We start from the raw sequence: 26,704 nt of genomic DNA on the forward strand, positions 1-26,704 counted from the left end.
ACCCTTGGGCTTGGCCAGCCTGGGTACAGCAGTTCTAAACAGAGATAGGGCACCGCCAGGCAGGTACACTCGGAAGGGCGCTTCCTGGGACGAGACCTACCCAGTGGGAGGGGCGGCTGGTACCACACTCCGCAGCTGCTGAGCCTCCCAGTTCTCAAGGTGAGCTTTCTTCCTTCCAGGACAAGTGCTGGGTATTGTCTCTCCTGGTTCAGGGAGTCAGTGAATGCGGCGTCGTTGTAGCTCAAGAGCTTGGAAGGTGAGGTGAGACCCAACGCTCTGCTTCTCCTCACAGAGCTTTGCTCAGTTCGGGCTGTGCTGCTGCCTGTTGTTGGATATGCTGTTCCTCTGGTTGTCCTCAGTGACCTGGGCCATCAGGAGCGAGGGTGAGAACTGGATAGGGGCAGATCTTGAGATTGCTGTGTGGCTGCAGGCAGGTTCCTTAACCTCTCTGAGCCAAAGCGCTCTGAATTTGGTTAGGCTTGCATAGTAACTCTCAGGGCTCGATAAAATGGTGGCTCTCACTGACATTTGGAAGATGGAGTGACATTTGAGAGGTAGGTAGCAGTGGAGGTCACACAGGATGAGTGGGGTTAAATTATTTCTGCTGTTTATGATGGTGGGCTGCTAGGTAGATGTTTTTTTTTTTTTTAAATATTTGTTTGTTTACTTTTTTGTGACAGGGTTTCATTATGTAGCCTAGGCTGACCTCAAATTTCTGATCCTCCTGCCTCAGCCCTTCAAGTGCTAGGATTATAGCCTGTGTCACCACCCCACGCCTTTTGATCCATAGCCAGATTTGACAAGTCAATTTCCCTATGCGAAAGAGAGCTCAACCACCTCCCTCAACGCTGTGGGGAAGGTTGAGTGACCTGCCCAGTCTACCAGCATCGAGATGACTGTCTTGGCGTGCTCTGAGCAATGTAACAGAATGAATAGATAGTCCGTGTTGAAGTGTATACTGTATGATAATAGAACTTAGCAGACCGGCTCAGTCAGCCAGCTGTGAGAGGGTCAGTTCTGTCTCCAGCAGCCAGCACATCTGTCAGCTTCTCTGAGCTGAAGCACTATAAGAATGACACTGGCTGTGCTAGGACCAGCCTGGTGCTCTTCACATAGAAACTCAGTGCTCTGCACTCTGAAAGGTAGGTGCCCATCGGTACTTGTTACCCACGGCAAAAATGAAGGCACAGAGAAGTTATGCAGTTTGTTCCAGGTCACACAGTGAATGAGGCCAAAGAAAGACCAGAGCCTGCATCTAACCCAGTATGCTATAGAATCCTACCAGCCTTCCTTCTTCCTAGGACTCTGTACATGGTTGTGTGCTCGGAGGAGGGTAGAGAGAGCAGCCTAAGAATAGGACATGCAATTACTCCTTACATGCTCAGGGTCTTGGCTCCACCCTTCTCCTTGGTTTACATATGGCATATGCATTGTATTTATGTATGGATGCATGGTGGAGCCCTTCTTTATGATTTTCTTCCCACCATGCACTGGGAACCAATGAAGATTTCCTGGCACAGTACTGGAGTTTAGGGTCAATATCAACTGTAAGAATTTTCCGAGCCTCCTGGGCTCAAGGCTTGGGAGTGTGCATGGCTTTAGACCTTTCTCTCTGGTGTTTTGAGGCTGAGTCTGTGAAGGGCAGCCTTGAGGCTCTAAGATGTGTTATGTCTGGTCCCTGAACTGAGGCTGGAATTCTTGAAGTGGACAGGCATGAGAGGGCCTCCTCCCATCCACAAGGCTCAAACTGCAGCTTCTACTTAAGTAAGTTAACAGGAAGCAGAACTCTGGAGAACTAGGCTGCACCGGGGTGAGGAGGGTGGCAGAGCCCTGTTTCTGGGACTCTGTGAATCCCATGGAAGTCTTGTTCAGGAGGTGTCCAACATGTCTTCTTCTGCAAGCCGGCAGAGGGCTGTGTGACGGGACAGACAAGCTTCAGGTTGTTTCCATCCTGGCAGACCATCTGTGAAAGCTGGGGCCCCCAATTTCCAGTTGGCTTTTTATTTTCTCCTTCTGAGTCATGTCTAGGGTATGGATGACTGGGCACTGCTCGTGAGTAATTGTGTTGAGCAGGCTCTGTGTGAGGGATTTAGAGAGACTCACTTGACTGCACTAATTAAAGTTTTACTCTGGGGTCTAATCAGCTCCTCTCGGTCGCAGGAATGATTAAGGACATGAGCTATGTGAGCAAATAAGGCCACCGGTGGAACACCTTGACCGTTTTCAACACTCAACTTGAACAACATTGAACTTTGGAAGGATGACAGTTTCTCTTTGTTTCCCTCAGTATACAGAGGAAGGTGACTGGACTCTAACTTTAACCCATTGGAGCATTTTATGTAAGGCACAGGATCCTAAAGGCAAGCCCTGCTGAAGGAAGAAGTTGGTCTTTCAGTGGGTGGGGTGGCGATGTAAGAAGCAGAGCCGGCCTGGATTACAGAAGAAGCCCATGGCAGCCATATTTGCTGGGGTCTTAGCATCCTGGCAGATGAACACAGGTGTGTGGATGCCTAGACTTTTCCTGAGGGTAACCTGAGGCCCATATGCAAATTTGCCTCCTCTACCTCCTCCACTTCCTCCTCTTCTCCCTCTTCTTCCTTTTCTTCCTCATCTTCTTCCTCCTCCTCCTCTTCCTCTTCCTTCCTTTCTCAGCCAGCCTCTGAGATTTGTGTACCCCAGACATGAAGAAGTAGGATTTTGGTTAAGACAAAAAGACCTCTTCCCCTTAACCCCAATTGGCATGTCTTCCAATCCTTTCAAATAGCACCACTCTCTGGTGAGCAAGTACTCAAATCTATGAGCCTGTGGGGGCCATTCTTATCCACACTACCACACAAACTCAAACATTTTATAAGAGAATCCAACTCCCAAATATATGAGAAAGCAATCCCGACCAAGGAGAATTAGGTTCAATTCTAAATGTCCTGCCAGAGAGAAGCCTGCTCATGAGCTCTGTCAAGCATAAGTTCCCTCTGGCCTGCACAAGACCTTTTCTTCAAAGATTCTGGGAACATCTCAGTACCTCCAGGTAGGCAAGAAAGACCCTGACAAGCTGTAACCAGAACCTGAGCAGCTCTCACCTGGCCAGGTCTTCGTTAGTGCTGAGTGTTGGAAGGTGTGATGGATCTGAGATTGAAGGAAGGAGGAAGGCAGGTGAGAAAAGTGTGTCTCTGCTGTAGCTCCTCTCTGTCCTGAAAATCTAAGTTCCCTCCTCCCTTGCTGTCCTGTTCTTTGCCCACCTCTCGGGCTCACATCTTCTCATCTTTTACAATCAGTTTTTTAAATGTGAAACTCTTTATTGGATATTTTATTTACATTTCAGATGCCATCCCCTTTCCCCATTTCCCCTCCCTAGAAAACCCCTATCCCATTCCTCCTTCTCCTTTTTGCTTTTATACTAGTTTTTAAATGTTAATCAAAGGCTTTATAAGTTTGGTAATGCTCAATAACAAGATGCCCATACAATCAGAAGTGTAACCCAATGCCCAACCTAGATATATCAACTATCTTTGACTGGTGGAGACACTCGAACATCTGCCTTCATGTTCCCTGCCCCTCATCACCTAGCTCCTCCTCTCCTCTTCCTCCTCTCCTTCTCCTCCTCCTCTCCTTATTCCTCTTCTTCCTCTCCTTACTCCTCCCACCTTAGCTCCTCCTACACATCACCCTTCCTGTTAAAATAAAACTTTTCTCTTAAAATACAATTAGAGCATAACTATACCAATTTGGGTCAGTAAGGTACAAGATAGATCTAATAACCAGTCCATCATTTTGTTGACTAACCAGAACCTCTGTCATCTCTCCTAACTAAAAGACTTAGTTCTGAACTTGGCTTTTTTCTTGGCTTTAGAATGAATGTCAGCTGAAAACCATCCTCTCAAACCTTTTCTCTCAAAGTAAATAGCCAGGATTGGCTATGAGACTATAAGTCTTCAACCCCATCAGAAATGCAGAATGACTGAGTTAACTGAAATTATGGGAAGCACAAAGCATAGCTTCTAAAACTTAGGCAATTTATAGAGACTGCTGAACACCTGGAGAGTCCCTATACCACAAAACGTTGAAGCATCTGATCTTCAGCCTTCTGGCCCAGGATCATCTGACAGACCGAGTGATGCAGAATTATTAAGGGCTATGTCTTGGCAGATATAATCAGTCGACTATTCTGCAAGTGTGTCCTTTTCTGGACAGTGATTTGTCTGTAGATGAAAAGAGGCAATTCTTGTCTAGTGGCTGTCTCACCACAACTGGAGTAACTCCAAAGATGCTCAATTTCTTCTTAGAATCCAAGACAGGAAGCTGTCAGGAGGAGACAGGTCTCTAATCAAAATGGACATTAATACAGAAATGTTTGTAACATCAATTCTGTGGACTTCTGACATTTGGAAAACCAACTATCCATGTAAGGCAATCTGGACTGTTGTCTGTTAACTCCTCTCAGCTATTTCTAAATAAAATATAGAAAACACCCTAACAATAAACTCAGAGCCATGAATTTGCTATAGGCCCTTAACTCACAGGCTAACCATCTCAAATCAGTTTAAAAAGTTAAAGAAGGACTGGGTCTAAGCCTTGTATTCTTAAATGTGTTATAGAGGCACAATGCCTATGAGAGTAACAATATTAATCTCACTTTTATATCAATAAGAAGCTCATACCAATGGAAACCTTAAATTTGAAATCAAAGTAAATTTTGTACCACTTAAGAAATTATAACTTCATCTTAATAACAATTATACATATTTCTACGAATAGGTTATGGCTATGCAATAAATCCTAGCTAATCCTCCCTGTTCCAACAAAACCACTATTTTTCCCTAGAAAGACAGCCCAATATTAACCACGTCAGTCTCCAAGCCCAGGGAATAGGGGCGCTGACTCTTCATTAACTTCTTCAAGCTGATTACGGGCGTTGAGATATTAGAAGAGGGGCAGAGGGAAGAGTAAATTGATAAGCCTCCAATGTTGTGTCTTCACTGCATCCAGCTGAAATTCCAGGACATCAGAGGTTGAAACAGGTCTGCTCAGCTTGCTTGATGAGTAGATACACCAAGGCTGTGTATTCTGCAATATACAATTCTCAAAACAAACTTTAGTATCAAGATAATTTTTTTTGTTTGAATTCTGGAATCTAGTCTTCTGGTGGCCTGCCTCTGTCATGTCTAATCCATACAATTCTGGGAGTTTCTATAAGGGTGTGCTCCCACCATCCTCTCATTCCCACCTCCCTGCTCTTGAAATTCCCCAACACTAGGGAATCCAAACTTTCAGGTACCAGTCGACTGATGGTGGCCACTTCCACTGATGCCTGGCAAGGCCACCCTCAACTACCTATACAGGTGGAGCCATTAGTCTCTCCCTTTGTGTTCTTGGGCTGGAGATTTTAGAATGGCTACTCCAGCTTGTTTCTTAGGGCCATTTGCTTGAAAAATTGTTTTCCAGCCTTTTACTCTAAGGTAGAGTCTGTCTTTGTCATTGAGGCAGGTTTCCTGTATGCAGCAAAATGCTGGGTCCTATTTATATATCCAGTCCATTAGCCTATATATTTTAATTGGGGGGGGGGGTTGAGTCCATTGATGTTAAGAGATATTAAGGAACAGTGATTGTTGCTTCCTGTTATTTTTGTTATTAGAGGTGAAATTATCTTTGTGTGGCTATCTTCTTTTGGATTACTTTCTTGCTCTTTCTAGGGTATAATTTCCTTCCTTGTATCGGAGCTTTCCTGCTATTATCCTTTGTAATGCTGGGTTTGTGGAAAGATATTGTGTAAATTTGGTTTTGTCGTAGAATATCTTGGTTTCTCCATCTATGGTAATTGAGAGTTTTGCTGGGTATAGTAGCCTGGGCTGGCATTTGTGTTTTCTTAGGGTCTGTATGACATCTGTCCAGCATCTTCTAGCTTTTATAGTATCTGGTGAGAAGTCTGGTGTAATTCTGATAGGTTTGCCTTTTATGTTACTTGACCTTTTTCCCTTACTGCATTTAATATTCTTTCTTTGTTTTTTGCACTTGGTGTTTTGATTATTATGTGACAGGAGGTATTTCTTTTCTGGTCTAGTCTATTTGGCGTTCTATAGGCTTCTTGTATGTTTATGGGCATCTCGTTTTTTAGATTAGGGAAGTTTTCTTCTATAATTTTGTTGAAGATATTTTTTGACCCTTTAAGTTGGGAATCTTCAATCTCATCTATACCTATTATCCTTAGGTTTGGTCTCCTCATTGTGTCCTGGATTTCCTGGCTACTTTGTGTTAAGAACCTTTTGCATTTTGTGTCTTTTTTGACAGTTGTGTTGATATTTTCTATGGTATCTTCTGCACCTGAGATTCTCTCTTTTATCTCTTGTATTCTGTTGGTGATGCTTGCATCTGTGACTCCTGATTTCTTTCCTAGGTTTTCTATCTCCAGGGTAGTCTCCCTTTGTGATTTTTTTATTGTCTCTACTTCCATTTTTATGTCCTGGATGGTTTTGTTCAATTCCTTCACCTGTTTGGTTGTGTTGTCTTGTAATTCTTTAAGGGATTTTTGTGTTTCCACGTTAAGGGCTTCTACCTGTTTACCTGTCTTCTCAAATTCTTTGAGAGTGTTATTTATGTCCTTCTTAAAGTCCTCTATCATCATCATTAGAAGTGATTTTAAATCTGAATCTTGCTTTCCTAGTAATATGGGGAACTCAGGACTTTCTTGTGTGGGAGAACTAGGTTCTACTGATGCCAAATACCCTGGGTTGCTGAGGCTTATGTTCTTGCATTTGCCTTTCACCATCTGGATCTCCTTAGTGGTACCTGCCCTGTCTCTGACTGGAGCCTGTCTTTCCTATCATCTTGGTTGTATCAGAACTGTGTGGGGTGTGTGTTACTACTGGGGTAAGAGCTAGGGCCCAAGATCTGCTCAGTGCTCCGGGCCAGGAGTCATTTCCTGGGTCCTTGTGGGTCCCAGTTACTCCCTGTTTGGGGTAGGCGTTGCTGTCTGCTTACCTAAGATACTGCCTGGGTTAGAGCAACTGGGAGCCTTGCTTCCTCTGAGTTCTTAGAGATTGCAGGGCAGAGCTGCTGCCCGGGATCTGCTCAGTGCTCAGGCCTAGACCAGAAGAATCAGTTTGTTTTTTAAAGTTTTCTCTTTACCCTCATTATTAATTCACATTGATTGCACATGCTAATCGGGTTCACCGAAACATTTCTGTAAACACATAGATAATATGCTTTGGATCTAGCCACACTTTCTTATCTCGTCTCCATAGCCTCTGTCCACACAGTCCTGTTCCCTGATAGTCCCTCTAATGGTGTCTTTTCAAGATTGGAGTTTCCACATATAAAACATGTGCTCATTAACTTTCTGAACTTGGCTTGCTTCATTCAGTAGGCTCCCTGTTTGGCTTCTGATTACTTTCCTGAAAATGATGTGAATTTTTGATCCTCTTTATGTCCCAAATAATATTCTATTCTATTCCTGCACCATTCTCTTTATCCATGCATCAGTGTGTGGGCACCCAGGGGGGTTCCATGACTTGCCGATTGGAGAGAGTGTTGCAATAGACATGGATCTGTACCTCTGCCTATGCTGACTCATAGAATCCTTCAGGCACATACCTAGTACTGGTATAGTGGGAGCATATGGAAGGAATTTTGTTTTTAAGTAATTGCTGCACTATTACTGCACTGTTCTACAAGCGTTCCTTTTTCTAATATCATTGCTGGCATTTGGGGAGGTTATTTTTCCCATTTTCAGTTGTTCTAGAGCAGTGTCTCAGTGGGTAGTCTTGGTTGGCCTTGAATTCTTCATCTTATTGCCCCATGTTCCTAAGTGCTAGAATTCATGACTATGTATCGGCATGCCCAGCCCATTCTTAATTTTCTTTGTTGTAATGGACTTTCTGAAGAAGGTGACATGGATTTCCTCCACTGCACACACCAGACATATGAAGAAGAACTCTGGCACCATAGAGAGGAATTTCTTTAAATGTTATCTTGGGCTTGGACCAGGGAGTGGCATTGTCTGAGGATTATGGAAAGCAGAACAAAATGGCTCCAGGCTGGTGTGCATCTTCTGTGTGAACATGGTACTGGATTGAGTTTGAGACCTTCCAGAACAGGATTGACTTGTATCACTTAGAATGATGCCAATCCAGAAGGTCACTGAGCCACTTTTAGGCCTACCAGCTACTGGTGTTCCAAAGCTGCCCATCCCTTGACCTCCCACCATCAACCTTTGCAAAAGGAACACCCTGTTGTTGTCTTCTCCTACATCTTAGGCAGCTGCTGAATGGCAGAGGTTGACAGGGGTCCAGGTATGGCTGCACTTGATCCTTTCTCTACTGTGTTAGTTACTTGTTTTGTGACAAAATATTTGACAGATCCAACATAAGGAGGGAAGGGCTTGTTGCGGGGCACTGTCTCAGAGTTATGGGCACCATCTCTGAGTTACAGGGCACCGTCCATCATAGGGAGGGATGGAGACACAAGTGCAAAGCAGCTGCTCCCATTGCATCTGCAGTCAGGAAGCAGACAGACGGATGCTAGTGCTTTGCTTGCTTTCTCAGGGACTCAGTCTATTGGATGGAGCTGTCTACAGTTATAGTGACTTCTCTTTTTATATAAGTCTCATATAGGCCTTCTCTCGTTAATTAACCTATCTAGAAACTTCTTTACAGACATGCCCAGAGGTTTGTCTCCTAGGTGGCTTTGAATCCTGTCAACTTGAGAGTTGGTACTAACCATCATTTAAACCTTGAAGGCAGCAGTGATCCAGGTAATCAGGTAGTTGGAAGGCAGTGGATTCATCATGTACAGAGAATGTAAGAAATATGGTAGATTGTAACTAACGGAACAAACACCCAGAGGAATATTTAAGAATGTTGAGTAATACAATGTAACACCATGAATTACCAGGGCCTGACTGTGAAATTCCAGGCCATTTAAATGGTATCTTGTCTGAGAATATATGGGGAAACCAGAACTCTGGTGTCTATCACAACTGGAGTTGTTTCATCAGCTCTAATATTTCAGTAGGAGATGGGAAGGGAGGTTTCAATTCTGGAAAAAAGTCCTAAAGGAAGGCCTTATATTCTCAATGGAGAGGTGGGGGCTTGAGGAAAGCTTTAATTTTACTCCTGCTTATGGCCTGGATGGTATCAGAGGTAGGCACAAGTTGTATTACTGAGTGGTGTAGACCTTTTTCTAAAGACCAGCTAAAAGGAACGTCTTGATTCCCAGCTAGTTAAGAAGGGACTCTCTGACCACTCCATCCTCCTATAGGAGTCAGAGGAAGATCTTGATGGCACCTATGTTTGGCTTTGGGGTCTGAACCTGGTCTGCACCCAGAAGACAAGTGGCTTTGGTCAAGTGGCTTAGCCTCTTTAAGTTAATATCTGTGTTTTGAACTGAGAGTGCTATTGTCTCCTTCCAGTGCTGTGGTCATTATATGAACAATAGTGTGGTATGCAAAGGAATTTGACACATAGTAGGGCTTCAGTTCCTGTTTATTCTTCCCAGTCATGTCCCTCCATATCTTGTTCCCCTTCTAAGACCCAATTAGAGTCCAATTAGAAAAGGACCTCCTTCTCACGCTGTCCTTGACCCTCCCAGGTCCATGTAAGCTGCTCTTCATTCTCTGAGTTTTGTCTACATTCAAGAGGGCACTTCCTGCATTGCTCTTACAGTTTCTGGGTGTCTAGGTCTCCACCCACATTGTGGAACCCCTATCAAAGGAACTGTGCTGCATTTATCTCTGTAAATGGCAAAGAACTCAAAACAACAAACAAACAACAACCTCATATACTCTTACTGGATGACCACATGGGGAAAAAATTACCAGGCAACAGGAGATATTTATCCACAATGAAGAGAAAGAGAAAGAAAGATGCATTAGTGAAGGGGCTGATGACAGCCAGAATGGATGTCCCATTTAACAGAGTGCTAATGGCTTCTTGGACCCCAAAGTGGATAACTTACTCTGTCTCCACGGTTCCAGGGTGAGCACCAGGCCAAAGCTCAGCTAGCCTGACATTTTAGGTTGTTTTCTTCTGCTCCCACTCTCACACTGACTTTAACTCTACATCCCGACTCATATAACTGTATGTTCTACTGAATCATTCATCTGTCCCTAACCCAACATTCCGGGACTCTTCATTCATACCAAGTACTGTGATTGCTATCTGAGGCTCAGACAAAACCAGGCATGGCTGCTGCCTTAACACTCAGCCTCTAATGAAGGCAAGCGATGTCTTTTCAAAAATAGTTACGTCAATGTGACAAATGCCTTAAGGAAGAAAATGACAGAGTTCTGACAGAGGCCAGAGGGATGAGTGACCTGCTCCTCCTGCAAAACCAAGAACACGTCACATCAAAGGAAGTGGTGACTTAAGCCTAGAAGAACATTTGAATCTTGATGGGTAAAGATGGAGAAAGTCACCTTAATAGGAGTCCCAGAGTGAGGAATGGCCATGGCAAAAGACTGTGACAAGATCAGGATGTGTCCATGGGGATGTTGGACAGGATTTGAGGGTCGGTGCTCTGAGACACTCTGCAAAGAGCCTATAAGGAAGCTCAGGACATTGGTACCGTTTTCTAATTTAATGTCTGTGGGAGATGGCTTGTTAATGTTTGCAAACTGTATCCTGCATGTACAATCTCTTGGGTCTTCCCAACAGCCCTACAAGAGGGGCATATTTCATGTTCTATTTTACAAATGAAGAAACTGAGGTACAAATATATTGAAGATTTGCTCAGATTAGCAGGTAGCTGAACAAATGCCGAGAGCTGGGAATTTTAACTCTAGAATGTATATCTCTTGAAAAACTAAATGTTTTCAGAAAGTATCATACATACACACACACATACACACACACACACACACACACACACACACACACACACACACACACAATTCCCCCAATCATTAGTACATCCTTGAAAAATTTTGCAAAGTAAATTATTTTTGTAAAATAAACCCAGCAAATAATAATTTCCAAATTGAGCTAAAGAAATCGATTATCTATTATTGTATTTTTCAATCTGAAAGCATGTACTATTTCTCCATTTATCATCTTGTTTTTATATTTTCCCGTGTAAGCAGTATCACACGTATTCCTTAGATTTATTCTCAAGTTTAAAAATTAGTATCACACATGTTCCTCAGATTTATTCTCAAATTTAAATGTTTTTATTCTCATAGTCAGTATTTTATTTATGATTTTAATTTCTGTCTCTGGTACAAAGAGGTATATTGATTTTTTTTTATTGTCCTTGCTTATAGATATCCTGCTAAATTCAGTTGATAATTCAATTTGTCAGATTTTCATGGCTCTGGGGAGCTGAATGAAGCACCAAAGACATGAAAACCAGCATACCATCTCATTTTATTCCAGGATCTCAGGGGAGGGAGGCTTAATCTGTTCCCTTGGTGTAATGTTACCTTTAAGGGGGTTTGCAGCTAAAATTTATTGGACAATGAACAAAGTTCTTTGCCTTTCTAGTTTTTGAAGATGGCTTCTGAGTGGCCTAGGCTGCAGGAAGGGTAGAGAATGAAGGAGGAATTTGTCTGTGTCCTGACTGAGGCCAGGAGATCCCTAGAGGTGGAGGGGACACATGGGTGTGGCGGGAACACTAACATCACCAGGATTCTTCTTCTCTAGAGTTCTTTAGGTCAGTAATCATTGGATCATATCCATTTGGAAAGGCCGAATACTACTCATCTACTTGGAGGGTCACAATCCACACTGGCACTTAAAGGCTTTCAGTATCTCCCAGCAGAGAGAGTTATTTAAAGGCATCCAGTACCTGATGCCCACAGGAACAAATACTGTTGTTCAAAAGGATTCCATAGGTCTCGTTTCTATTACTTAGTTTTCCTGTCGATGTGGTGGAAGCAACTGTGGAAGGTTTATTTTGACTCAAAGTTCAGAGCACACAGTTCATTGTGTTGGCAGTACCAGCTCTTGACTGTGGCACGTGAGACCACTGGTCTAATCATGGGGCAGATAGGAGGTAGAGAGAGAAGAGAAAACAGAATAGATCTATAATCCTGAAATCCTCTTGTTCTAGTTTGGTTTCTATTGCAGTGATAAAAATATCACGACCAAAAGTAACATGGCAGGAAAAGGCTAATACAGCTCAATCCCAGTCCATCACTGGGAGAAAACATGCAGGAACCATAGAGGAAAGCTGCTTGCTGGCTTGTTTCTCCTGGCTTGCTCAGCTGCCTTTTTTTCTCAGACATAAGATTGTTTCATTGATTCTTTGAGAATTTCACATCATGTACCCAGATCACACTCAATTCCAGGTCCTCCCAGTTCTGTCCTTCTACCCTTTTAACCCTCTCCCCAGAAGGAGGAGGAGGAGAAAGAAGAAGAAGAGGAGGAGGAAGAGGAAGAGAAGGAGGAGGAGGAGGAGGAGGAGGAGGAGGAGGAGGAGGAGGAGGAGGAGGAGGAGGAAGGAGAACAAGAAAACACAAGTCTAATCTGTGTAATCTATATACTCATGGGAGCATGGTCAAATTCCCATTGGCCAGTTCCTTAAAGAAAACTGAGTTCTTTCACATCCCGACTCCCACCAGAAGCCATCAGCTGTGGAAAGCTACACTTCAGCATCCTTGTCACAATTTTTAAGAGTTCTTTTCGATGGTTTTCTGTTTAGGCTGTTACTTTTGTGGGGACTGGTTGCCACAGAAGCCTTCCATTTTCCCTTTTCTCAACTCTGAGTCTGCAGCCATCAATTCTACACAATAGTAGCTTCCTTGCCCTTTACAGTCAGCAGAGCATGGACACCAAAGCTATCCGTCCAGGGATGGTATCTTTTATAGTATCCAGGACTCCTATATCAATTGTCAGTGAAGGAAATACCCCATAGATATGCTCACAGGCCACTCAGATGGAGACAACCCTCAGGTGAGGGTTCCTCTTCTCCAGTGGCTCCAGTTGGCATGCAGTTGACAAAACTAACCAGTGCTTCTACTCTGCATCCAGCCAGTGATCTACTTTCATGAGCTAGACATCACTTCCTAAATTCACCTTTCAAATGGAGAAAAAGCTGAAGTGGTTAGACATCTGAAGGTATTTGTTCTGGGACAAAGGGAGGATGCTGCTTGTTCCTAATGTTGAGAAGCTGTTTGTAGTGCAGGTGGCTGAAAGATGATTGCTTCCTTGGTACCCAGGAGAGCAGAGACTAGATCTCTGATAAGCTGCCTCGTAAAGAAGCCAGGATGGGAAAGAGGCACCGTTTCTCAAGGCAAGAGAAGGCGTCAGGATGGAAAGAACAAAGTCCTAACTACACAGTTAGAATCTGTTTCTCTATTTCCCCTGTGTTCTAGCCAGATCATCCTTGTGTGACATGCTGATGCCTTTGAGGAGAAGGATGTTCATTAGAGGAGAGGCCTGGGAGGAGGGAGGCACCCAGCCCAGGAACTGAAAGGAGTTCCAAGCCCTAGGAAGACGGCATTCATAGTAACCATTGCCATTATGCAGAGGAGCAAGGGAGAAGCATACAAGATGCCCCCCGTTTCCTGGGGCTCTCCTCCAGTTATACCCTTCTGCCACTTTGCTCTTGAACATTTGGCAAATAACTTCTGATGAATTCTGGGAGGCTGGTTTCACCTGGCCTCATTTCCTGCACTGCAGCTCCAGAGCATTCTCACTCTGCCCTGGGTTCCGAGAACTCACAGGGAGAGGGGGAGCTAATTAGAGTCCTTGGAGGTACAAACTCAGCTGACTTCTTGTAGTTCAGAATATTCAGGTTCTTAATGACTGTCAGTCAAGTTGTAACATCGGAGTCTCATCATGACGGGTATCAGAGCTGGAATGTATAATACAAGGGCCATTCAGGCTCTGTTAAGAGCATATCCATGCACTTCCTGACATCCACACCAGCGTCTACCTTTGGTGACTGCACATGGGATGGATACCCAGGTAGAATGGCCTCCAGACGGCCCCTCTGCAAGAGCCTGATATAGCTGTCTCCTTAGAGGTCTGCCAGAGTCTGACATATTCAGAGGCAGATGCTCACAGCTAACCACTGATCTGATCAGGGTCTCCCAGTGGAGAAGTTTGAAGACTGAAGGAGCTGAAAGGGTTTGTGGCCCCATGAGGAAAGCAACAATACCAACCAACAGAGGTCCCCAGGGTCTAAACCACCAGCCTGGGAGCACATAGGGAGGGACCCATGGCTCCAGCTGTATATGTAGGGGAAAATGGCCTTGTTGGGCATAGGTGGGAGAGGAGATCTTTGGTCCCATCAAGGCTGAACACTGAGTGGTGGTGGGGGGATTCAAGGGTGGGGAGGCAGGAGTGGGAGGTAGGTGGGGGTACATCCTCATAGAGGCAGGATGAGGGGGGATGGGATAGGGCGTTCTTGAGTGGTGGGGGGAATGGAGTAAGGGGATAAAATCTGAAATGTAAATATAATATCCAATAAAAATAATGAATAAAAAAATAAAGTCTAAAGTCAAAAAAAAAAAAAAAAAGCATATCCATTTGCCTTGATGAATTCCCACTGGACAAAATGTTGGTATTCAATCCATTCAGGGCATCATCTGTCCAAGGACTTTTTCCAACCCCATAGCAGACAGCCTGTTTTTCTCTTAAACCTGAGGCTTATGTCCTTTGTGGCTATACTGAGCCCATGATTAAAAAAGAAGCAAAGATAGTCAGTGCTGTGGCTGTTATAGTGGTGGGAATAGTGTGGTGTTATAGTGGTGAAGGGAAAGGGGTGAGACACTGAGCTAAAAATGCACCCTTAAGAGGTGTGTCCACAAAGTATTCTGAATGCAGTGTGTATTGTATCCCCCATTGGTTGAGAACATTCTTTTCAATTTTCCTTAACGGAAAAGAAAACTGAATCAATAAAGCTCCTGCTATGCAGGCATGAGGACGAGTTCGAATCCTAGCACCCAAGTAAAAAGATGGGAGTGGTGATGTGTGTTGATAAATCCTAGGGTTGAGAAGGTGAAGACAGATGGATCTCTGGGGTTCACTGGCCAGCTAGCCTACTCTAATCCCAGAGCCCCAGCACCCAGTGAGAGAACTCGTCTCAAAAAACAAAGTGAAAAATAATTAAATAGCTCTTGAAGAGGGATACCCAAGGTTAGCCTCTGGCTACCACACACACACACACACACACACACACACACACACACACACACACACACACATATCTATATAAAGTCTAGGATTCAGAAATGAAAGAAAACATGCAGGCCTCATTCTGAGCCTGATTAATTTATTTTGATATGATCATTCCCAGCAACTGGGAACTTATCTAAGGCTTTGGATAATCTTAGAATGGCGGAACACTTTGATTTTCATTGCTGTTGTTTGTTTTGTTTCCGGAACTGGGTCTCATTCTGTAGCCCCGGCTGACTCAGAACTTGGCATCCTCCTGCCTCAGCACTGGGCTTACACAGCTGTACCATCATGCCAACACTCCTTTTTAAGATAGACTTTTATGCAAATTCATTCTTTTGGAACAACATTCTATTAAATGTATAATTGCATATAGTTTAACCTTTAAAGTTAAACACCTTTAAAGGTGTTGACGTTTTCATAGAAATAAATCCAGTATTTCGCTCTAGGTTTGTTTTTTGTTCCTTTTCTATACTGGATGTTGAGATTGAGGGTTTAAAAGGTGAAATGCTGCAGCAACTTGTATCTTAGATGGGAGGAGCCAGCACAGACCTGTACTGGTCACACCATTGGCACAGTTAGCCCAGTGCTTGGCCATTTGGCCCAAGCTGTTTCTGTTCTTCAGTGAATCTGGAAAAAACTGGCTGGTGCTGGAAAGGAATCTGGCAACCCAAGTAAGAAATGACAGAACTCTGGCTTCACCAACTTTTTAATTCTGGTTCCATGGGGCCATAGAAAAGATGTGAAATTAGCTATCTAAAAAATGGGTCTAGCTCTCTATAAATAGTTCACCAGGAAACTCAGTGAGGGTGTCTGCCTAATGACCCAGTATGGGGGGAAATAGACTTAACTTAGGACTGCCCTCTAAAGAAGAGCCTGATGCTTGGAGGAGTTCATTGATTGAGTTCCGTCAATGAAACAATTGGGAAGTGGCTTTAAAAGCCTAATGCTAGTCCGGCCCCTTCTCCTCGATGCCACACTAGCTGTGCCTGGCATTCCAGGTGCTTTGCACCAATGCCACAAGCAGATGGGCAGAATCTAGTCTAATCCAGGCCTTGTTTAACATTCTTCTTGTTTGGACACAGATATCGGAGTCACGGTAGCTTTCACCCTGAGGAGACCAGGTTGGTATGGTTGTGTCTGTGTGTCTCTTAACTTCTCCTAGGTAGCCTGAGAGGAGGTGTCATAGATTCTGAACTGGAAAGCCTTGTCCTTTTGGAGTTTTATGCTAGAGTAGTCAGCACACAGGAGAGGGCAGGTGTGGTGGAAGATAAGTTGGAGACTCATTGGACAAGTCTTCCTGGTTTGGTAGTTGGTTTCCACGTATTGGCTAGAAGCCCCAACTCTATAAGAAATGATAGGAGTGGTATTTACTCCATAGTATGTTTGTGGTGATCCTAAGAGATCAGATGGAAAATGTGATCTCTGTCACATGGCTTGTTATAAGATTATTAAGATTCCTATTATCTCGTCATCGATACTGTAGTCATGTATAGCAAGCCTTATACTTTATAAACATATTTTGATTTTAGTGTCATTTTGAATTGAGTAATAAATGTCTTTGTGTCACATGGGGGAATAAAAGTGCATCTAAGTACCTGGTCACAGTTTCCCCAAGCTGCATCTTCCAGGAACACTCAATAGCTGACTCTCAGTCTCCGGCTGACTCTGTGTTCACCAAACTGATGTTAGCTTACTGATAGAAATGCCCAGGGCATTACTGAAAGATTCCTTTTGTTATTCTGCAGACATATGCATTCTAGACAAAGGCTTTTGAACTCCAGCCCTGTCCTTGATTAAGTCAAACTTTCCAAAGGGACTTCAAGACATCAGTTTTTGTTCTTTTAAAGACTGAAACCTTCAGAGACCCCAATGAACAGCAATGTCAAGCTCTCTTTGTTTCAAAGGGGAAAGGGTACCTGTGTCAAAGAATGGGAATCCCCATCCCCCTCTGCCTTGGTAACATTCTCAGCTATGCCCCAATGATCTAGTCAGAGGTGCATCTGGTAGACCCCAGAATGTCAGGCCATTAATGTTGTGTTTGCTGGGTCTCCTTTTGGTACCATTTTCATTGACTGGGAACAGTGTCCCCTTTGCAGATGGAAGTAACTCAGCCTTGACAAGTAGCCAAGCAGATACTGGCCAAGTTCCTGATAAGGTTCTGTTTCCATGGACCACCCATGGCAGTGAACTCTTGAGGAGCATATGTATGGTTTTCAGGGCTTGGAAAGGGCCAGATGTGGCTCCCACTTGGCAGATACTCTTTGAAAAGAAACCAGCAACAGCTAACACAAGGAATGTTCTCCTGGACAATTCAGAAAGGGGAGGCCCCTGGTATTTGTTCTCTGGAAGTTCCTGGGGGATTTAGGATGATGACATTCCTTCCCAGAGCACATTCATTTGCTGCCACCTGTCCCACCTGTATACCACACACTGACTAAGCCCTCTGTTTATTTTGCTTCATTTTATTCCCACGTGGGCCACGAAGCAGGTACCCTGGTTTCTCTCCATCACACAAAATGAAGAAGCTGGGGCTCAGAGAAACCATGTGACTTCCCTGAGGAGGGAGAAGTTCAGTCTGTGTCTGGGTGCTAACATAGTCCATTCTCTGCATTTCAGGCTGGCTGCAGCCCACTCTCCACAACACCTAGTTCCCCCAGGTCAGAGTCCCATCGTGATGCTTGTCCTCAGTATGCTATCTTTATCAGTGTCCTTAGTTTGCAGACCTGCAGGGACAGGGGCTCCCCCTCTCTCTCTCATAATTAAGTCCACTCCATTGCTCAGCACTGGTGAGCAGGTGCCTTAACCTAGGTCAAAGAATGACAAAAGCTTAATAAATAAATGAGCAAATCAATCAAATGGAGATTTGTTTCTTCTGCTTGTTGGCTTTAATCATATCCCTTAGATAAGACTGAGACAGAGTCTCACCAGGTATCCCAGGCTGGCCAGGAACTCACAGCAGAACAACAATAACAACAACAATAGCAATAACAACAACAACAATATCAATAATAACAACAATAGTAATAATAACAACAACAATAATAGTAAAGACTCATTGAGCAACTGATATTCCATGTACTTTGATAATTTCTTTCCACTTATTATACTGTTATCCCTATGGGAATCTTGAAGTTAGGAGAGTTCAGGGGCCTCCTGTTCTGGTTTGTGAAGACATTGCTGGGATGAGAGATAGGCGGTCTGACCTTGCCCATGGAACTCCACCAGCTCTTCAGTCCCACATTTAAAAGCATAGGTCTAGGAAGTGTGCATTTGGAGGAGAGAGCAGCAGGGCTGCTACCCCCTCAGTGGACACTCTGTAGCCCAAAGCAACACGCGTGGAGTATGACAGCAACCGAAGCCTCCATTGTGCTCACATTTTGAGCATATACTATATAGCAGTTGATTGGAGTGCTCGTGGTATGGTCTCAGCAGGTACCAGAGCCTCTTGACCACAGAACCAGTGTGAGAGCCTGGCTCCGGTGAATTGATGGCTCTGCCAAGAGGACTGGGAGATACAGGTTCCTCTGTGGTTATAGTAGACTGTAAACTAAGTCGATTTCCAGGAGCTATGTGGCCTGAGAAACTGTCATAACTCTCTCTAGCTTTTTCTCTGTAAGTTGGGTAGGGGACAACTGCTGTCATTAGCAAATGATGCCATTCCCCTTATGAGTTGCTCATCATGCCCGGCACAGGCAAGCCAGGAGACATGAGGAATGCTGGACTACCACGATTAGGACCCCCCAGTCTGCCCCCTCTCACGTGAGGTAGTTTGTGGAAAAGAGGGATAACCAAGGGGACTAGGGATGCTCCCTTAACAGGTGTCTTTTGACCTCCATCCTGTGTAGATGAAGTGGCAGGCCAGCATATAGGACTCACTGGGCTGGAGAGATGGCTCAGCCGTTAAAGGCTAGGCTCACAAACAAAAATATAAGAGGACTCACCACCTCTGTGTGCTTGTTTCTCCCAGCAGGGGCAATGACTCATTTCCGTGTCTGTATTGATGAAGGTTTGTTTGTTTGTTTTTCTTTTCAGAAAGGGAATGTTTGGGCTGAAGCTGAAAAAGAAGAAGAAAGATAAAGCAGAGAAGGGATTGGTCCTCACCAACAAGGGAGCGCAAGGTGAGAAGCGAGGATGGCCAGAGGTCCTCACCGGATAGGAGTCTCCTTGTCTGAGAATGTGGCTCTCTATGGGGTACAGAGCATATCTGGCTGTCTCCCCGCTTCTCCTGAATGCTGGTGCAGGCCTCAGGGAAATCACCCCGAAGCCCAATATCATTGAGAAATAGTGGCATGGAAGACACATGCTGGGCCATGGAATGGTCCACATGGGGAAGGGGTGATGGGTTCAAGCTCCGTTTCTGCCTTTGTGTTTGTTGGATAAGTGACTCAGGAGTTCCAAGTCTCCCACTATCAGCTGGGTGGGTACCAAGATGAACTCACATCACTCCAGGGAGGATCAAGGGCATTTTTCAAAGTAAAAGGATTTGCAAAGTAAGATGGGAGGGGGCTTTCTATATTTGTCTGATTTAACCCCCTCTTACCAGCAGGGATTGTTACTCTAGCTTTCCAAACAAGGTTACAGAGACAAGGAGAGAATGCAAATTATGCATGGCAAAGGCTGGCTGCAGAATTATTAAGGCAAGGTGTGGGGTGAAAATGTAAAGCCATTGTTAAGAAATTATGAGGGATTTCAAGATGGTAATAATTGTGGCTAAACCAAGTAAGAGAAGGTCCTTCTGTAGAAGGTCTGTCTGTCTGCAGAGAATGCCCATCAGTCCGCTTGCCTTGAGCATGGGGCAGCTTGCTGGGAAGCAGCTGCACTGGGAGGTCAGTCCAGGCTGCCTGACTTCCGGTGCTTTGAACAGATTATTCCTTCTGCCGAGAGAGGACCAAGCCTCACAATGGGTAGACACTTGGCATTGATAAAATCAAATTGCATCTATGGTTTCCAAGTGGACAGGTCTTGGATGGCTTTCTAGAGACTTCTTCCTAATGGCTTTGATACCCAGTTAAAGGCTGGCATTCCTAGACCCAAACAGTGCAATGGGAATATTTCATCTTCAGGTGCTTCATTGTCATCCACCACAGCTTTCCTGTATCCATAAGCCCCACCTAAAGCCACGTTTCCTGCTCTACATAAAACTCAGTCTTAGAAAAAAAAAATAGACACTCATTTATACTGAGATGCTGGTGGTAATGACTAATTACCCTTAGATCGTGTCTTAGTTAGAGTTTTACTGCTGTGAACGGACACCATGACCAAGGCAACTCTTATAAAAAAACAACATTTAATTGGGGCTAGTTTATAGGTTCAGAGGTTCAGTCCACTGTCATCACTTTGGAGCATGGCAGCTTCCAGGCAGGCATGCTGCAGGAGGAGCTGAAAGGTCAACGTCTTGTTCTAAAGGCAAACAGGAGAAGACTGACTTGCAGGCAGCTAGGGTGAAGGTCTTAAAGCCCACGCCCACAGTGACACACTTTCTCCAAAAAGGCCACATCTCCAAATAGTGCCATTCCCTGGGCCAAGCGTATTCAAACCACCACAGATGGAGAGCAAGTACAGTACATTTTTAGTGGCTACAAGGCTTAAGACTTAATAGGAAGGCTGGGATGGTGACTCAATCAGTAAACTGCTCCCTATACAAGCATGAAGGCCTGAGTTTGCTCCTAAGAATTGACTGTATGGTGGTGTGCAAGTTTAGTACTAGGGAGGCAGACACAGACATATCCCTGGGGCAGACTGACTAGCCAGTCTTGCTCAATCAGTAAGGTCTAGGTCAGGCTCAAAGGTCAAGACGAAGGATGACTGAGCAAGTTGACCTCTGGCCTCTACATGCACATGCACAACCTGCTTCCCTCCCCACACATGAGACCTTAATAGAAATATTCATTTATTCAATCAAACTGATAATATGGATGAGAGATTTAAAAGGCTCTGGATCTTTTTGTGGTCCTTGAAATTAGGTCCTGAGGCCACCAGGTCGACTAAGAGATGCTCCCTTTACTATAGGGCCTTATGAGATAATCTACACATATGACATAAGCTTTAATAAGCTGCTTCTACTTGTTACTTGACATGCATCAAGCATGACCCTGAGCAGTAGATTCTGTTACCTGTATTTCAGAACAGAGCTTCTAATGGGTGAGTGGCTTGCCCCAAAAGAGTCCCACAGCTTGTAAGTAGGAAAGCTGACATGAAGCCTGGGCTTCCCTGGCTGGTGAGGTGGCCTCTGATCAGAAGTCCTCTCTCACTGGCCAGCAGAGAGGAGATAAGAGCAGTTAATACCAGGTATGCCAGGGGAGCCAGCTCTGTGGCTACTTTTTGTTAAGAGTCTTCAGCCCATAAAACAAACAGGGCAGAGGGCCATCAGCCCCTCCTAGAAAGTAAATGGTATCCATCAAGCTGGGAGGGGCTGGTCCTTTAGGGAAGGGACAAACATGGGTGTCAGAGAAAAATCATTGGCCCTTCCTTCTTGGTTTAGCTTAGGAAGCTAGGGCTTTTGGTGTGCATGTGTGATGTTTGAATACCCTTAAAGACCATTTCATGTGGATTTTGAGGGATTGTGATTATGCCAAAATTATTGTTACTTTAACTGTTAGAGTCTTCATTAGTTGCTCAGTAAATGGTAATTCTTATGGCCATTCATTTATTCCCATAGTCAATGAATGTTAGTGGAATACGTGTTAAGTGTCTGGCCCTAGGCTAGGTCTAGCAATTAATGTAGGGCCAATATGGAGGGAAGACAACCTTGGGCAGAGCTCCTCTGCCTCCCAGATCAGTTCCCACCTTTCTCAACTTGTCCTCTGCCTCAGGATGTATGACCCAGATCCCTAAGCCTCTGTTCCTAGGTTGGATCTATATAATGGGACTTCATCAGGAAGTTCAAAGAAGGTTTGATTGAGTTTGAGGTCTAACTGCTGCCTCCTTCAGCTGGAAGATTCAAGTTCCTCTTTTTAGGAAGGCTAACTCAACCTGACTCCCCTTCTTTCTAGGTTTGGGTAAAAGTTCTCTCCTCTCTTTCCCCTTCTTCTCCCTTTCTCCTCTTCCTCCCTCCTCTCTCTCTCTCTCTCTCTCTCTCTCTCTCTCTCTCTCTCTCTCTCTCTCTCTCTCTCTCCCCTCATTTGGGAGAATGGGATAGTAACAGAATAGTTGCTTTGAGCCCAGATAACTGCATGAACTTCTGTGGTCTCCCCGCACCCACATCATCCTAAAGCCCCTCCAGTCATCCCATCCTTTCACAACATCTGTTCACTCAGGACCCTCCCTGCAGCAAATGCATTGCAAGTGAAGAAAATACAAGGAAGGTTAGACACTGGACCAAGTGGGAGCCTTTTCAGGAGTCTCTAGATCCCTGGCTTACTGACGCAGAGACTGTCAGTACATCCAGAGAGGGGCTCTCTTGGAAATCACGGTCAAAGAGAGAAGTGGGAAGGAGGCCACAAAGGAACAAGCAATAGAGATGGGAGTTCAGGTAGGTGTGTGTGTGTGTGTGTGTGTGTGTGTGTGTGTGTGTGTGTGTGTTGTGAATGGAAACCCAGGTTAGTCAGAATTAGGCCAGAAGGAGCTGAGCAAGGCCTGGGTCGACAGAGAACAGAGAAGGGTGGCAAGGCCAGGTGGTCAGGAGGAGCAGGTGGAAGCTAGCTGGAACAGGACATCCACACTGAGTCACGTGTGCACTTCACATTGTCCTCTAAGTAAGGTGGGAAGCCTCTGGGGTGCTTTAAGGGAGACCATGTGCTATCATTCATTTTGGTTTTGTGAAGATCACCCTGCACACATGGTGAGTGAGAGAGCATCATAAATCAATGAACAAAGGAGTGCAGGCCATAAGGAAGCTGGTGACTTTCCTCCCTAGAGATTTCCTGAGGTCTCTCTCACATTCAGTGTAAGCCCTGGAGGGAGGGGCCCATGGTCTGTTAGATGCCTCTCCTGCATCTAACCTTGCACGCTGTCTAGCTTTTTGAGATACCTAAGGATGCTTACTGCACATCTGCATCTATGCAAATAGCTCTGTACACATGAGGCTCAGGCATCTGCAGAGAACGGGCATGTATTTTGTCTTGTTGCAGCAAGGCTATAAGGCACTCAGCCAGGCACTACTGCTTCCTCTGCTGACCCTTTTGTCTGGCTTTGGCCTGAGTTTCTTGTCTGAGACTGCAGTAAACAAGGTCCCTTTCAGCCAGCTTTCCTCTCACTTGCTACAGAGAATCTAATATGGCCGTGCCTGGGGAGTGGGCTGAGGGAGCCCATCTGTCTTCTGATTCAAGGTGTGTGTGTGTGTGTGTGTGTGTGTGTGTGTGTGTGTGTGCGCGCGCGCGCGTGTGTGTGTTTGGCAAAGTTGTCTGGTTAAGACCAGAACCCAAACATGTCAAAGCTGGAGAGCACATTAGAAATAATTCAGTTGATGTATTTCTAGTTGAGTGTCAGAAGCCCTGGGAACAGCTACTGGGATGCCTTGGGGAAAGCTTCATCTTCATCGCTCAGAGTGACACCCGGAAAGCTCAGAACAAATGAGCTTTCGGCGCATAGTGTGTCATTTTGAGACTTTGCCCTTCCCAATCTCTAGTTCTGCTTTGATTCATGGGGAGAAATTTCTAGATGATGAGATTTTTAGAAATATACATACATACATACATTCTTACACGCACACACACACATAAACATACACATGTGCACATATTTGCACACATGCACACATGTAAGCATGCACACATAAGCACATACACATACAAACACACACACACACACACACACAGAGAGAGAGAGAGAGAGAGAGAGAGAGAGAGAGAGAGAGAGAGAGGGAGGGAGAGAGAGAGGGAGGGAGAGAGAGAGAGAGGGAGAGAGGGAGGGAGAGAGGGAGAAGAGAGGGAGAGAGAGTTTCAGTATACACTTGTATCTATAAAAAGAACCTGGTTGCTTTAAAAAGTTTTGAAGACCTTTTCCTTAATCATGTTTTATAGAAGGGAAAAAATCAGGAATTTTTTTATGACTCACAGAAACCTTAGGCTCTGACAGGCACATAGCTGGGACACTGTTGTGTTTATCTTTCTAATGACTTTATGGTATATCAGGAATCAGCCCTGCCTTAACTATAAACAATTAAAACATAGACCCAAGACAAGGTAAGTGACATCACATGTGTGGCAAACTTCAGTCATCAGGCAATGTTCCCATGAATGACACCAGCATCCTCCCATTAGGATGGGAAGTTGGCTTTGCTAAGTTCTTATACATCTGTTTCCTTAGGGCTTCCCAGTGACCTGTCCTCCATATGGTAGGTAACTTGGTAGCTTAACACATGTATTCTTTCATAGTTATGATGCCCAGATGCCCGATCCATGGGACAAAAACTGGAAGAACCTTTCTTCCCCTCTCCAACGTCTGCATTATTCAGCATTCCATCACTATGACACAATCCCTGAGGCAACCATTGGATAAGGAGGAAAGATGTATTTTGGCTCATGGTTTCAGTCCATGGCTGCTTGGTTATGTTGTTCTTGGGAAGTAGAAGAACCAAACATTGTAGGAGTTCATGGTAGAGCGACGGCAGCCAGGCCAGGGTCCCAACCTCTACTGCATACACATGTCCCTGGTTACTTAACTCTCTTCCACTAAGCCCCACATCTTACAGGTTTCCCACTTCTAGGTGTGGCATGATTCTACCATCAGACCTTCAACAGGTGGCCTTTGGGATATTTAAGATCTAAACCAGAACAAGCTGGGATGAGGCTGTGCTGTTCCTTGCTTTGTGATAGGTAGGGGTCAGTCTCATCTTTGTCCCTAGAGTCTCACAGCTGTCTTTGGTCCTGTTTAAAACCTCCCCCTGCCCCTTCTTGTGAGGATGCATGTGATTGCAATGAGGTTCCAAGTGATAACCCAGCATAATCTCCTCATCTCAAAACCCTTAGCCACTCCTGTGTCAGCAGTGGACCCTACTGGCCCTGCTCAGCTTTCTCTTTATGGGGCACCACTTGTGGGATCCAGGGATGAGACCTGGCTTTTTACAGCATGAGATTTTGCCATCAGAAGAAGCTGGCCAGCACATTCAAGAATGACCACTCACTGGGATCTTGCCTCCAGTTTCCCAACCATTTCATTTGTTTTGGGAGACTGTTTTTGTCAAGGTCTTGGCTAGGTTTTGTTAATTTGTGCATCTGTTTGAACCTTTTATCCCTTCTTACACATGAGTGGATACACACACATTAAATTATGCATCTGTCTGCCTGGTTTTCTGACAATACCATATCAAATTCAATAGGGGCAGGGGCTATGGTGCCTTCCACTGTGGTGGGCACGAAGTGGAGGCTTGTTTACCATCTTATATTAATTTAACAAAATTCTCTTTCTTATTTGTCTCTCTAGATGGTAGTGAGTCTGAAGTACCACAGGAAGGGCCTTCTCACCAGGAAGGACTAGAAGATTTGACTAAGGAGGATGCTTCCATCACACCTGGCCCCTCGGCTCCTTCAAAGAGAAGGTATGGTGTTTGCATAAGTAGCACCCTGGGTTTGGCAGCCATTCAGAAAACTGGAGACCTAGTTTTCTGCCCACCAGGAGCCAAAGGGCTAAGAAGGGAAGAGAATTCTGTGTCTATTCAACTTCTGAGTGGCAGCCTCCAGATGCTGGCCAGCCTTTGACAGAATCCTGGTCCCACTATGTGCTTCAGGCCTAGATGTGCTGCTGGGAGCTCAGGAGTGAGCATAAGCCCAGAAGGCAGGCTTGGGAGCTGCTTCTTAGCCTGCTCTTTAATTCATCATGGTCCTAATTACCTTAGTTTCCTGTTTCTCCCAAAAGAGGTGTTTCCTAAACTACCAGAGAAGGTTCAGAAGAAGCTGGCTTCCACATGCAGTGTCAGTTGGCTGTGACTGTAAAAACAGAACAAAACTAAGTCACCCAAATCAGTGTCTTCATATAAGCCGTTATTATCCTCGAGTCTGTGGGTCAGTTAGATGGTTTTAGTGGTCACAGAGAGTTGTCCAATCAGTCATTCACACGTCTGTAGTCATCGGGCAGCTTAGTGATTTTAGCTAGAGCTTGGTAGTAGCTAAAGTCTAAAATTGAGAAGAATAAATCTACTTCAGATCAGTCTGATTCAAAAGCTTTGAGGTTTTCTTTGAGGTTTTGCAGCCTACAGTGGTTTCTACTGGGCTGATTGGCAGTTCGTAGACATGGGATGGAGACAGGTACACGATGTCACTGTTAGAAGCCAAAAGAACAACATTCAATCAAACTCATCTCAGTTCGCTTCCCACCCACTGCTGCTTCTGTGGTAACAAGGATCCTGCTTCTCTGCACATGATTAGCCGATATCTAAGTTCCCAGGTGTTTCCCATCTATTTTGAATCACCCGAGACAGTCGAGATAAACGAATTCCTTGTGACTGCGAAACTCGATGAGATGACCTTTTGGTCATGCCTTCCAATTTTCTTCTTTACCAATCCTTTCAGAAGCAATCATAACACTCAAAATTACATCTTTTAGAAATGACAGAGTGTTCCTGGGTCTAAAACCAGCCCAGCCAAGGGCAGGTCTTTCCCTCAACCCATCTTTGCCTCTGCCTTTCTGAGGAATCGTCATTTCTATAAGGCCGA

The 26,704-nt window shown here is 44.7% G+C and overlaps 1 protein-coding gene across 2 annotated transcripts in view; it reads left to right on the forward strand.

The window, feature by feature from the left end:
- Positions 1-26,704, forward strand: part of Fer1l6 (fer-1 like family member 6) — a 149,592-nt gene that overhangs the window by 17,800 nt on the left and 105,088 nt on the right. The window contains exons 2-4 of one of the 2 annotated variants that reach the window (XM_076911385.1): positions 16,196-16,234; positions 19,146-19,231; positions 25,476-25,590. In XM_076911385.1, coding sequence (XP_076767500.1) covers positions 16,196-16,234; positions 19,146-19,231; positions 25,476-25,590 — 240 coding nt within the window. The remainder of the gene's footprint in view (positions 1-16,195; positions 16,235-19,145; positions 19,232-25,475; positions 25,591-26,704) is intronic. The other variant, XM_076911386.1, reaches the window with a different exon arrangement.

The sequence above is a fragment of the Arvicanthis niloticus genome, chromosome 13, assembly GCF_011762505.2.
Source record: "Arvicanthis niloticus isolate mArvNil1 chromosome 13, mArvNil1.pat.X, whole genome shotgun sequence".
In the NCBI taxonomy this organism is placed as follows: domain Eukaryota; kingdom Metazoa; phylum Chordata; class Mammalia; order Rodentia; family Muridae; genus Arvicanthis; species Arvicanthis niloticus.